This window comes from Salvia splendens, chromosome 11 (assembly GCF_004379255.2).
Source record: "Salvia splendens isolate huo1 chromosome 11, SspV2, whole genome shotgun sequence".
Classification (NCBI taxonomy): Eukaryota; Viridiplantae; Streptophyta; class Magnoliopsida; order Lamiales; family Lamiaceae; genus Salvia; species Salvia splendens.
In genome coordinates this window covers 12,352,731-12,366,307 of record NC_056042.1, presented here as the reverse complement: position 1 = coordinate 12,366,307, position 13,577 = coordinate 12,352,731, and the positions used below count along the sequence as shown (strand labels likewise).

General features: G+C 43.7%; 1 protein-coding gene across 1 annotated transcript; it reads right to left on the bottom strand.

Annotated features, from left to right (window-relative positions):
* Positions 1-793: 793 nt before the first annotated feature.
* On the bottom strand, positions 794-1,225 carry LOC121754442. Its single transcript, XM_042149804.1, has one exon. The coding sequence runs from the start codon at positions 1,223-1,225 to the stop codon at positions 794-796; it is 432 nt and encodes a 143-aa protein (XP_042005738.1).
* Positions 1,226-13,577: the final 12,352 nt, after the last annotated feature.

Sequence of the window (13,577 nt, the reverse complement as noted above, 5' to 3'; positions counted from 1 at the left end):
TAACAAACGCCCAAAGACAGAAAATGGCATTAGTAGTTAAATGCATTAATGACCAATCCATTCGATGGTACGGACTACAGTCCGCTAAATCAGCATTTCTTGTCCAGACTAGCATCCTACAGTGGTGCGGACTCGTAGCCCGACTATCTTTAATAAAACCCGTTTTTCCTTTTACTTTTAATTTTATTGTCTTTTTTTTTTTAATTTTCACACACTCCCTCCGTTCTTGGTTAATTGAAACATCTCTTTTCGGCACGGAGTTTAATAATAATATGTTAAATGGATGGTGAACAAAATAAAAGAGAATCAAGTAAGAAATATGATGAGAGAATCTATACTAATTAGAGAGACTTACTTTTTGCCATAAATATTGACTCAGTTATCTTGAAATTTTGCAAAATAGAAAAATGACTCTATTAACATGGAACAGAGGGAGTAATAAATAACAACATTAGATATTAAATTATATGCAACACGTACATCACTTAATTTTTTTAAAAAAGTTGCAATGGAAATAATTAAAAGAGGTACAATTTCAATGACTTCTACGTGCTCAAACTTCTTCAACCATGTCGGACATGAGTGCATGATGGGCTTGTTGGTTGCACATGTTCTCCTCTTCCCGTAGTTTCTCATTTACTCCGTACGGTAAACCTCGACTGACTAGCCGGGTTGCACGACCGGCGCTCGGTTCGGCGTCGTCATTAGACCAATCAACAACTCTTGAACCTTCATCATTGATAATCATGTTTAGCAATATGATTCGTGTACCAGGAACAAGCCGAGCCTTTCACTATTGCCCAACGCACTTGAAGCACACCGAATCCCGCTCCACGTCCTTCCGTGCAGCCTCTTGCTGCTGTGCAAATAAAACTCTCTTCGGATCCGTTGGGCATGAGATCTTCTTCAGTATAACTGGCCATCTTGGGTATATGCCATTGGCTAAGTAGTACCCCATATGATGTCGGCGTTCGTTGGCAGTGAACTCGATAACCGGACGGTTGCCCTTGCATTGCTCAGTGAAGAGAGTCGACGTGTTCAGCATGTTGGTTTCGTTGTTTGGCTTGACCACGCTGAAGTGAGCATGCCAGATCCAAATACGGTAGTCAACGATGACTTCAAGGATCATTTGGCCTCTCCACGATGTCGGACAATTCTTCCAGTCATAGTGCATACAATCTATGCTCTCCAAAATTCCAGGAAAAATTTGCACCCTCTCGTGCATGTCCAGCAGGAACTGGCAAACAGTGGCATTCGGCTTGCGCAAATAGATTGTGCTAAAGGCCTCCACCACACCCTCACAAAAATTCACCTAACACTCTTGCCCAGTTGTATCCTGGACGTGAAGATACTCATTGAACATGTCCGGCATGGTGCCGTCGGCTAACAGACGAAGCACAACCGTACACTTCATAAGCGGGGATAGCCTGAGTCTGCCGGCCTTATCTAGCCGCATCTGAAAGTACGATTAGCACGCCTCCAACGTGTGAACAATGTGGAGAAACAATTCTAACTGCATCCTAAACCGCCGATGAAAAACCGTCGGACCCCACTGTGGTTCATCGACGAATTAGTCTTCGAACAGACATTGATGAGCTACGTCATGCTCTCGGTGGACGTATGTCTGGTGGCGGATACTAGTGAGAAGCTGGTCAATAAACTAAACATTATCGGCTCGCAGCGGGATTCATTTTGTATGACTGAGTAAGTGAAGTGTTGTTTAGCAAGAGATAAAGGTCTCCGCAAGTTTGTAATATAAACCTTTATCTCTCGTTCTTTCTCCAACGCTCACTGCTTGGGTCGAACATCTGGAATCTGGTTATCTGGAGTATAATTCAATCGATTTCTTCTACATCTGTTGTCTCTTTGTTTGGCTGCAATAATACTGTAATTGAGGCCTAAATAATCATATTCAAGCTCTAAATTGGTACACATAAAATCAAAAGGGGTAGAAAGAAGATAGCTTACATAAATACATTGGCGGTTCCGTCATTGCAAGTCTTTGAACATAGATGCCAAATTTGTTATATGTTGTGTTAGTAGTTTTATACATCTCCCTTCTTTATTTGAGTCAAAACTTTTGGGCACGGAGATTAACAAATTGTGTTAAAAACAGAAGATATGAATAAAACAGGAAAGATAAGAAGAAAGTAAAATAGGTGATGAAATAAAATAAGAGTGATTGAATGTTTAGTTTTTCTGTCAAAAAATGAAATGACTTAACTTAGTAGGGACAGATGAAGTACTTGATTTGTGAATCCCAATGTTTATTACTCCCTCCGTCCGACAAGAATATGCACTATTCCCTTTTTAGTTCGTCCTACGAGAATATGTATTTTCCAATTTTGGAAACTTTTTTCACTCTAATGAGGTGAGACTCATTCTCCTCTAACAATACTTTAATTTCTTTTTCTCTCTACCTCTGATACGGTTCCAAAACCGCAACAGCCTTTACCGCCGCCTGAGCCGTCGGAGGAACCGAGGAAGATGAAGAGTGGAGATCAGCGGTTGTCAAAGCAAGCTTCCATCGCAACGACGAAACCCAAGCGGAGCGCGCGACCGCCGGGCAAGTTCAGTGATTACGTTCCTAAATAGTTTCCTTATTAGATAGTTATTTATGTTTTATTTTCCCCTTTTGAATATTGTTATTTTATTATTTATTTCAGTACGAGTCGAGTGTAATTATAAGTTCCGTTTCAGGTTTTCTTTGTTGGTTCTTTCCCGAGATGTCTAGGAGGTCGAACCAACCCTAGGGTCCTTAGATTATAAATAGGGCTAATTTGTTCGTAAACATCATATGAATAAAATTATTATTTGTCCAACTTCTCGTTGAGTTCTCTACAAACCATAGGCATCGAGCTGCCCAACGGGAAAGTTTCCCGCGCACAACCGCCGACCCTAATAAAGGGCGTCGGAGAGTTCTGAGACCGCCGAGCAGCGCCACAGGTCACCGTTAGGGGTAAAGCCCTTAACATATGGTGCTTTCACCTGTGTATTCATGTCACGCTTCAACAACAATGGTAAGTCGGTTTGGGGTTCCTCCTGACCCGACACGTTCCCGAATGGCACGTCGCGTCACCAGCACCCTAGCCGTCGCGAGTTTGGGGGCCCTCACCATCCACCGTTCAACGATGATGAGATGGAAGGCCACCCAGTGGACGAGACACGGAACAGGGATTCTGTGGGTCTCAAATTGGATAGACTATTGGATCGCTTGGATAAGTTCGATATGTGGAGGGACGACACTGATCGGAGATTTGAAAATCTGGCACCCGTTCTATCTCGTGAGGTAGAACCTCCGTCGGGTTACGAAGACGGAGAAGAGTTGGAGGATGATGAGTTCCGTAGGAGAAAAACTGGAGAACAGGGGTATCGTCCCCGAAACCCTAACCTTGGTTTCCGTGAGGGATCGTTGAGGGATCAAAATCATCGCGAGGGCAGGGGTCGCCCAGACTCTAGCTGGGATTCGTCGGGGTACAATCGTTCACACAACCAATTCAGCGGGTACAACTAGTCGTTTGATCGACTAGCCTTTTGTTGGGACTCTCCTTAGAGGTTTTACTCGCACGTTGTGGCTAACGAAAAACCTCAGTGGGTGAAGATGGATGCTCCGCGTTTTGATGGTTCGGACGCCGCCAATTGGGTGTCCAGGGTTCTATATTATTTTGATCATCTTATGATGCCGGAGGCTCAACGTTTACACTACGCAGTTATGTTGTTCGATCAGCCTGCAGCAGAATGGGTTTTCAATTATTGTGAGAACAACGACTTCGCCACTTGGCAGGATTTCTTGGAGGATGTGCGACATCGTTTCGACAGGCAGCTTTAAGGATTATTTTAGCTTGATCACCAAGTTAACTCAGACAGGCTCGGTGTTGGAGTATCACGATACATTTGAGAAATACCTCAATCGTGTTAAAGAATTCATGAATCTGAGCTGTTCACACTTTTTGTCGCGGGACTCAAACCAGACATGCAGGAAATATTGTGTTTACATCGCCCGTGGTCTGTAGCAGCGATGGCACTATCCTTGGAGTTAGCAGATTCGCAGGCGGATCGAACCCAACAACAAGCAACTGCCAGCTCCCGCCGCCCATGGCAGGCCAGGGATAATCATGTTATGTCTGGAACCATGCCCAAAAATCAGGCGGAGCAAGCTCCACAAGGGCCAAACCAACAGCCGGCTCAAGGGCGTAACCAGACGCAGTCGCGGGCACCGTTGATCCGCGTTTCACAGGCTGAGAAAGCGGAACGATCACGGCTTGGCCTCTACTGGCATTGCCCAGAAAAATGGGTTATGGGCAACGTGTGCAAACAGCCCCTCTTGTGCTATGTGGACGAACCAGATGACTTAGAAGTGGGGGATTTTGTGAATGACATGCCAGAGGAGCCTATAGAGGCAGATGTTGCCCACATACACGCTTTGGATGGCGGTAGAAGATCGCAACCCCTTAAGGTTGCAGGCGTTATACAGGGTCACGAGGTTAGCATACTTATTGACACAGGCAGCGACCGAGATTTCCTTCAACCCAGAATTGCGGAGAGCCTGCACCTACCATTGACACCCATCCGGCCATTTAGGGTGTTCGTGGGGAACGACGAGACACTTCTTTGTTTGCATATTTCGAAACAGACCAGCTTGGAAATTCAGGGTACAGTTTTCCTAGTGGATTTGCCTATTTTACCGGTGCACGGTCCTGATATTATTTTGGGAATGGACTGGCTCGAGTCATTAGGGAAGGTTACTGCAGACTTCGCAGGCAAGACACTCGAATTTACACAAGGGGACAAACCGATTGTACTAAAGGGTATTCTTCCACCGGCTCGCCAAATTAATATACAATCACTGGCACCATCCCGAGCAGCATTCAAATTCTATGAGGTGTTACTGCTGAGTCCAGAACCCACCCCAGCCGTGCCACCTGTTCCGGAGGAGTTTCCTGCCAGTTTGCAGCAGGGAGTAACTACAGTGTTGGTGAGGTTTCGCCCTATTTTTAGCTTACCGGAGGGGCTGCCTCCTGCACGCCCATTTGATCACTGTGTCCACCTTCTTCCGGGCATGAACCCTGTGAATGTGAGGCCATACCGCTACCCTTACTTTAAAAAAACCAGATTGAACGGCAAGTTAGGGACATGTTGGAACAGAGCATTATTCAAAGAAGCAGCAATCCTTTCTCATCGCCAATTCTCCTCATCCGCAAGAAGGACGAGACCTTCCGTTTTTGCATCGACTACCGAGCTCTGAACAGCGCAGCCGTGCCGGATCACTTCCCCATCCCGACAGTGGATGAGCTTTTTGATGAATTGGGCAAGGCGCGGGTGTCCACCAAATTAGACTTATGATCTGGTTATCATCAAATCAGGATGCATGACGGGGACATTTTCAAAGCGGCTTTCCGCACACATGATGGCCACTTCGAGTTCCTGGTCATGCCGTTTGGATTGACAAATGCTCCGTCCACCTTTCAGGCTGAAATGAATGCAATATTTCAGCCTATGCTGAGGAAGTTCGTCATCGTCTTCTTTGACGACATGCTGGTGTACAGCCCGTCTACAGAGTCTCATGAACAGCATCTAGCGGCAGTCCTAACTGTACTGCAGGATAACAGTTTTTATGTTAAGCTGTCCAAACATTTTTTATGTTAAGTTGTCCAAATGCTCTTTCTGCAGCTCAATGGTGGAGTACCTGAGTCACTTGAACAGTGATGGGATATTGAAAGCCGACCCGAGTAAGATCGTTCTATGACCGCCTAGCCTAAACCGAAGAATGTTAAACAACTCAGGGGATTTTTGGGGTTAACAGGCTATTAACGGCACTTTATCGCGGGGTACACGGTGATAGCAGCTCCATCGACAGAATTGTTGAAGAATGATGCTTTGGAATGGTCCGCAGAGGCAGACTTGAGCTTCCAGAATTTGAAAACGGCCATGACCACTGCCCCTGCCCCTGTACTTCGCCTACCTGATTTCGACCGCCCTTCTGCATTGAGACGGATGCGTCTGATTTAGGCATTGGTGCGGTCTTACTGCAAGAAAATCACCCGATAGTGTACTTCAGCAAGAAGTTGGGTCCCCGATGCCGCGTCGCTTCCACCTATCATAAGGAGTTATACGTAATCGTTGAGGCAGTGCAGAAATGGCGTCAGTATTTGTTGTGTCGAGAATTCGTTATTAGAAGTGACCAAAAGAGTTTGAAGGAGCTGCTGCAGTAGGTGGTGCAGACCCCAGACCAGCAGCTGTATGTGAGAAAACTTATGGGGTACAAATTCACGATTGAGTACAACAAGGGTAGCTCGAATAGGGCTGCCGACGCTTTGTCGCGCCGCGAGGAGTCCCAGGCAGACACGACGGCTTGTGAGGACGGAGCTGAGGACGCCAAGTTCACCGTCGACCGCCGCGGTGCTCTTTTCATCGCGGCCGTCCAACCGGTCCCGCACTTGATGGACCTTTTGCGCAGTGAGATAGCTTCATCCCCAGAAATGAGAGAGATCACTAAGGAGGTCAAAGAGAGGCGAGCGCCGCTGCATCTTACGTGGGTGAATGGTTTGGTTTATTACAAGCGTCTGTTTTTTGTGAAGGCGCGTTCTTCGGCTAGGACACCGATTTTGACAGAATTCCACAGCTCCCCGTCAACCGGTCAACCTAGTTTCGAGCGGACGTTGAGGTGCGTGTTTGCAAAGTTTTACTGGCCGAACATGAAGAAAGAGGTGCGGTGATTCGTCGAGGCTTGTGTCGTTTGCCAAACGACCAAAGAGTCCACCCAGAAACCCGCAGGATTACTGCAACCATTGCCAATTCCCTCGCATGTGTTGGAGGATGTGTCCATGGATTTCATTACAGGACTTCTTCCGTCCCGCGGTTACACCGCTATTATGGTGGTGGTGGATAGATTATCCAAGTATGCACACTTCGCGCCCTTACCCACCTGTTTTGATGATTTGAGGGTAGCACAGTTGTTCGTTAACACGGTGGTCTGTCACCACGGGTTCCCTAAGACTTTGGTCTGGGATCGTGATTCAATGTTCTTGAATAAGATTTGGGAAGAAATCATGCGGCTCGGCGGGACGAAGTTGAATTTCTCTACAACATATCACCCGCAATCGGATGGTCAGACGGAGGTAAGGAATCGGGCCTGGATCGTATTTGAGGGTGCTTACCGCCGATCGTCAGTCTAAGGACTCATTTTCTTCCGTGGGCGGAACTGGCCCTCAATTATTTTCACCACGCGGGGTTGGGAATGTCCCCGTTTAAGGCACTGTATGGCCATGAACCTCCCCCAGCCTGGTGTTCGCGCCCCCATCAGCCGTGACGCCGCCTCCGGTGGCTGGCTTAATCAGGCAGCGGAGCGAGTTGTTAGTGGAGCTCCGTCAAAATTTGGTGCGTGCGCAGCAGAGAATGAGGGATTTGGTGAATAGACACCATCGCCATGTGGAGTACGCTGTTGGGGATAGGGTGCTCATTAAGCTACAGCCTTATCGGCAACATTCGGTGGCCGGAACTGTGTCGGCAAAATTAACACGTCGTTACTATGGTCCATTTGAGGTCGTGGAGCTAATTGGGAAAGTGGCGTACAGGTTGCGACTTCCCGAAGGAAGCCGAATCCACAATGTCTTTCATGTGGGTTTCTTTCGCCCGTTTATACCTTGTGATGGCGATGGAATCGGAGGCGATCTTCTGTCTGAATTTTTTGGGGACCGACCAGTTGTTTACCCGGTGCGGGTGTTGGAAAGGAGGTCGTTGTGGCAGGGTGATCAACCGTGAGAGCATGTGTTGGTGCGTTGGTCGGACGGATCGGATTCTTCGACGTGGGAACCGTTGGATGTGATCAGGCAGAGGTTTCCGAATGTGCTCCTTGAGGACAAGGACGTGGCTATCGGAGGAGGGGTTGATACGGTTCCAAAACCACAACAGCCTTTACCACCGGCTGAGCCGTTGGAGGCACCGCGGAAGATGAAGAGTGGCGATCAGCGGCTGTCAAAGCAAGCTTCCATCGCAACGACGAAACCTAAGCGGAACACGCGACCGCCGGACAAGTTCGGCGATTACGTTCCTAAATAGTTTCCTTATTATATAGTTATTTATGTTTTATTTTTCCCTTTTGAATAGTTTTATTTTATTATTTATTTCAGTTCGAGTCGAGCGTAATTATAAGCTCCGTTTCGGGTTTTCTTTGTTGGTTCTTTCCCGAGATGTCTAGGAGGTCGAACCAACCCTAGGGTCCTTAGATTGCAAATAGGGCTAATCTATTCGTAAATATCATGTGAATATATTATTATTCGCCCAACTTCTCGTTGAGTTCTTTACAAACCCTAGGCATCGAGCTGCCCGACGGGAAAGTATCCCACGTACAGCCGATCCCTTGTTGCCGCCGACCCTAAGAGAGGGCACCAGAGAGTTCTGAGACCGCCGAGCAGCGCAGCCAGTCACTGTTAGGGGAAAAGCCCTTAACAAACTCTCTCTTACTTTCCCAATTTTTCATTAAAACTCGTGCCGAACCCAAAATGCATATTCTTTGGGGATGAGGGAGTATTAATTGTTGTTTGCAATGCCAATTTTTTAGATTTTTCTTCCGTTGATTCTTCGCCAGCTGATGAACCTACACTTCTTCAACCTCAAGAATTATTGAATGAATATAAAAATAAGATTGATTTAGAGAATCTCCAAAGTGATCCTGGAAAACGACCTAATATAATGAGTTATCCACCAAATATAATAGAACAAGTTCAGAGAGCTTACTTACTTAAAGGTCTTTGTCAACAACGTAATCATGATTTTCGTCCTACAGTAGATGGAAACCGAAACGTAAATTTGTCTCACATTGGTTTGATGAATTTAAGGATTGGGTGGAGTATAGTACTGCAAAGGAAGCAACTTTTTGCTTATATTGCTATCTTATTTCAAGACTCCATGGAAAAGGATAAGATGCTTTTGTATCTGGGGATTTACAATCTGGCGCAAAAAAGAAAGACTAAGAGATCATGTTGGAGATCATAAAAGTGCTCATAATAGGTGTAGATCAGCATGTGATGATTTGATGAATCAAGCCTAACACATTAGGTCTCTTTACCAAAAACAGTCAACTCAGTCTAAGCTTGATTACCGCCTATGATTAAATGCAACGATTGTTTCTCTTCGTCATCTTATAATGCAAGGATTTCCTTTTCGCTGACATGATGAGTCAGGAGAATCATTAAATCAAGGTAATTTTCTTGAGTTGTTGAAAGTTATTTCTTCTTGCAATGAAGAGATAGCTAGTGTTGTGCTAAAAAGTGACCCCTGTAAAATAAAAAATGATCTCGATAATCTCAAACGTACATCACCATGATATGGGAAATAAATTTTTCTCCATACTAGTCGATGAGTGTCAAGATGTATTTGTCAAAAAGCAAAATGGGTGTTGTGGTACGATATGTGGACAAGAATGGATGTGCTATAGAACGTTTTCTTGGTCTTATGTATGTTATTGACACAGCTGCAACCTCACTTGAGAAGGCTCTTGGTTCTTTGTTACCTGCTTATGCTTTAAGTATATCTAGTTTGAGAGGTCAAGGATATGATGGCGCAAGCAACATGAGATGAGAATTCAATGGGTTGAAAAGTTTGATACTCAAGAGAAATTCTAGTGCTCATTATGTACTCTCTCTGTCCTATTAAAAATGAAACGTTTTTCATTTTGGGTTGTCCCTTTAAAACTGAAATGTTTCTTAAAACGGAAACAACACCATCTCTACTTTTTCCACTCTCTTATTTTACTCTCTCTTCATTAACTCACAACACAACACTACATAAAACCTCGTGCTGAAAAATAAATGTTTCATAGTTAATGAGACAGAGGGAGTACATTTCTTTGCTTATCGGCTTCAACTCACGATTGTTAATGTTTCTTAAAAACATAAAATTGTCTGGTCTTTTTATAATACTATCGCTCATTTGTGTAATATTGTTGGACACAGTGATATACTTCGAGAGAAACCAAAAAAGATTATTATTATAGAGATGGCGAGTGATGAAATAAACAGGGGGAGAGGACTAAATCAAGAAATGTCATTGAAGCGACCTGAATATACTCGTTGGAGTTCGCATTATGATACTCTTGTCAACTTGATACATTTTTTTTGTCTATGGTTGATGTTCTTGAGTATGTTGGGGAGAATGGTCATGAGAGTTCACAAAGGGCTGAAGCTGATGATGTGTTAGAAACTATAAATCGTTTTGAGTTTATCTTTGTGTTACATCTTATGAAGCAAATCTTGGGAATCACACATGAACTCTCTCAAGTGCTACAAAAGAAAGATCAAGACATTTTTAATGCAATGAATCTTGTTAAGGTAGCAAAATAACGTCTGCAAATAATGAGGGAAAAGATTGGGAGGTATTGCTTATTGATGTTTCTACGTTTTGTACCAAATATGAGCTTTTAACTATCTTGACATGGAGGATGAGTTTGTAGTTTGAATAAAAAGGAAGATGTAGAACTGAGAAAATGAAGAATATCCACAATTATCGAGTTGAACTATTTTGTTCTGTTATTGACTTGCAAGCTCAATAGTTATCAACGTTTTGATGAAGTCAACACAGATTCAGAAAAGCTGCTTCGTCTTGCACGGTATTATACTTCTAAAGTTACTTTGTCAGAGCTTGAAAGTCAACTTGAAAACTTTATTTTCGATGTGCGCATGGATGAAATGTTCTCAAAAGGTGGTTTCTACAAGGAAACATGAAGTTTTTCCATTGGTTTATTTATTAGTTAAGTTGTCATTGATCTTACCAGTTGCCACAGTAGAAAGAGCCTTTTCAGCAATGAAGATCATCAAGACTTCTCTACGTGATAGTATGAGAGACCAACTATTCAATGATTGCTTAGTTCCTTATATCGAAAATGATGCGTTTGTTAAAGTTATCAATGTAGCTATTATGCAGTGATATTAGAAGATGAAAAATAGAAGACAAGTGTTATGATGTGATTGTATTTAACTTTTACATTATGATGTGATTGTATTTAACTTTTACATTTTGAACCTTTTAGTTTAATTTATGTAATTTTTCTTTTGAAAATTAAATTTTATTGTACAGATAGGAGAGGGAGAGAGCACGTGAAAATTGAAATTAATAAAGAAAATGTTTCCGTTGTTGGAAAAGTGAAGTTTTAGAGCATCTACAACCGTGCTCTTGCCAACGAGCACGGATGTGGGCCCGACCCCACTTTTTCTGCCTGTTCGGTCCTTCACAATGTTGTGTAAGATAATACACATGTACATGATGTCGGTGATATTTTTCACGTACCACGGCCGACACGGGGCCTCACAATCTTGAATCGGGCTTGAAGGACCCCAAAGGCTCTTTCGACGTCTTTCCGCGCGGACTCTTGACGCTGCGCAAAAAGAACCCATCTCGGGTCTTGCGGGTTGCTGAGCGTCTTCATGAAAGTCGACCACCTTGGGTAGATACCATTGACGAGATAGTAACCCATGTGGTATACATTTCCGTTGACGGTGAAGTCGATCACCGGTGCTACACCATTCAACACATCATTGAAGAAGGGTGAAGAATAGAGCACGTTCAAGTCGTTGTTGGATCCGGCAACACCGAAATATGCATGCCAAATCTATAGGCAGTAGTCGGCGACCGCTTCAAGAATAAGTGTTGGGCCGCCGCCTTTATGGCCGCTTAAGTGTTGCCCCCTCCAAGCAGTCGGGCAATTCTTCCACCTCCAATGCATGCAGTCAATGCTGCCAAGCATACCGGGAAAGCCATGGACTGTTTCGTGAAGAAAAAGCAACCGTTGGCAATCAACGGTGGTGGGTGCCTGAAGGAATTCATCATCGAAAGGTGTACTAACGCCCTCGCAAAAAATTTTAAGACAAAGGATTCCAGTGGACTCACCGACATGCAAATACTCGTCGAAGAGGTCGGCCGTTTGCCCAGTAGCGAGTTTTCGGATGGCACACGTACAGTTCTGCAACGCTGAGAGACTTTGCCGACCTGTTACATCTGGACCTGCTTGGAAGAATTCAACACGGGCGGACAATGTGTTGACAATACGCATGCGAAAACGGCGCCTAAAGTAATCTTTCAGAAACCGCGGTGGGTCGGCAAAATAGTCGGCAACGAGCCTTTCGTGGGCTCCCTCCCGGTCACGATGGATGTAGCGGCGAGTTGATCTAGTTGGTTGAGGAGGATGGGCAGGGGTATTCGCTGCGACATATGCTTCATAAGCGGCACGATGTTGTTCGTAGTATTCTTGTTTTTCGCGCTCTGCTTCCGCAATGAGATGGGTGAAATCCATTTGAGGTTTTGAGTGAGAGATGAAGGTGTAGATATTAAGTTGTATGAAAAATATGAATGAGAGATGATTTGATGTGAAAAATGGATGATGAATGTGTGTATTTATAGATGATTTTGGGGGGGAAATAAAAAAATACAGAAAAACGGGCAAAAAACGGCCATTTTTTGGGATTGGGAAAATATTTTTTTTATTTTTTGGTATTATTTTTGATTTTTTAAAAAAAATAAAAAAAAATGATTTTCCAACGGATATGCCGTTGCCCAATCACACGCTGCTACGTCGCCTGCTCGCTGGCACGGACGTGCTCGATGCATCGAGCAGCGCCGTGCCAGCGGCAAGAGCGCAGCAGCGGACAGCTCCTCAGTGCCGCTGGCACGGACGGACGGACGAGCACATGCTCTCCGTTGTGGATGCTCTTAGTCGAATTGTCAAAAGTAGTCAGCTGATTGATGATGGGCCTCAAACCCTTGAACCAATTTTATGGGCTCTCTAATATTGCTGATCTTTTTTCTCTTCTAAAATAATATTTTCTTCCATTCCATAAAATTATGTCTATTTAAAATGACACAAAAATTAATACATAATTAATAAAGTAAGAGAGAAGAAGTGAAGAGGAGAAGAGTAGTTAGAAGTGTTAGTGGATAGTGTGACTCACATTATTATTACTCCATCCGTCCCACTTTAGGAGTCACGGTTTACTATATTTTGGTATCCCACTTTAGGAGTCACGGTTTACTATATTTTGGTATCCCACTTTAGGAGTCCGGGTTGGAATATTCCATAAATGGTAATAAACTCCACATTCCACTAACTTTTTTTCACTCACATTGTATTATAAAACTAATATCTAAAAGTATGACTCATATTTCATAATTTTTTTTCGCCAACTTTCTTTTACATTTGAGTAGCGTTTAGTAATTGTAATGGTGAGTGATAGTGGTATAAGACGTATACGGGTAATGAGTTGGGGATAACTTTCCATAAATAAAAATATTTATATTTAGAGTAAAGGCCAATTTTGGTCCTAAACATATGGCCGATATACGAATTTGGTCCAAAACATTCACTTTTTGAAAAACGGGTCCATAACAAATGAAATTCGTGTCGATCCGGTCCTTTTTTTGACGGTTCCGTCAATTTTCGACGGTCAACCGTTAATTAGTGTTTTGTTGACCGGATTAGCCATTTTTTTTAATTACTGTAGCTATTTTTTTAATTTCTAAAATATTTGTACAATAGAAAATCCTTAAATAAAAACATGAATCAAATTCATTTTTTTATTCTCCCTCTC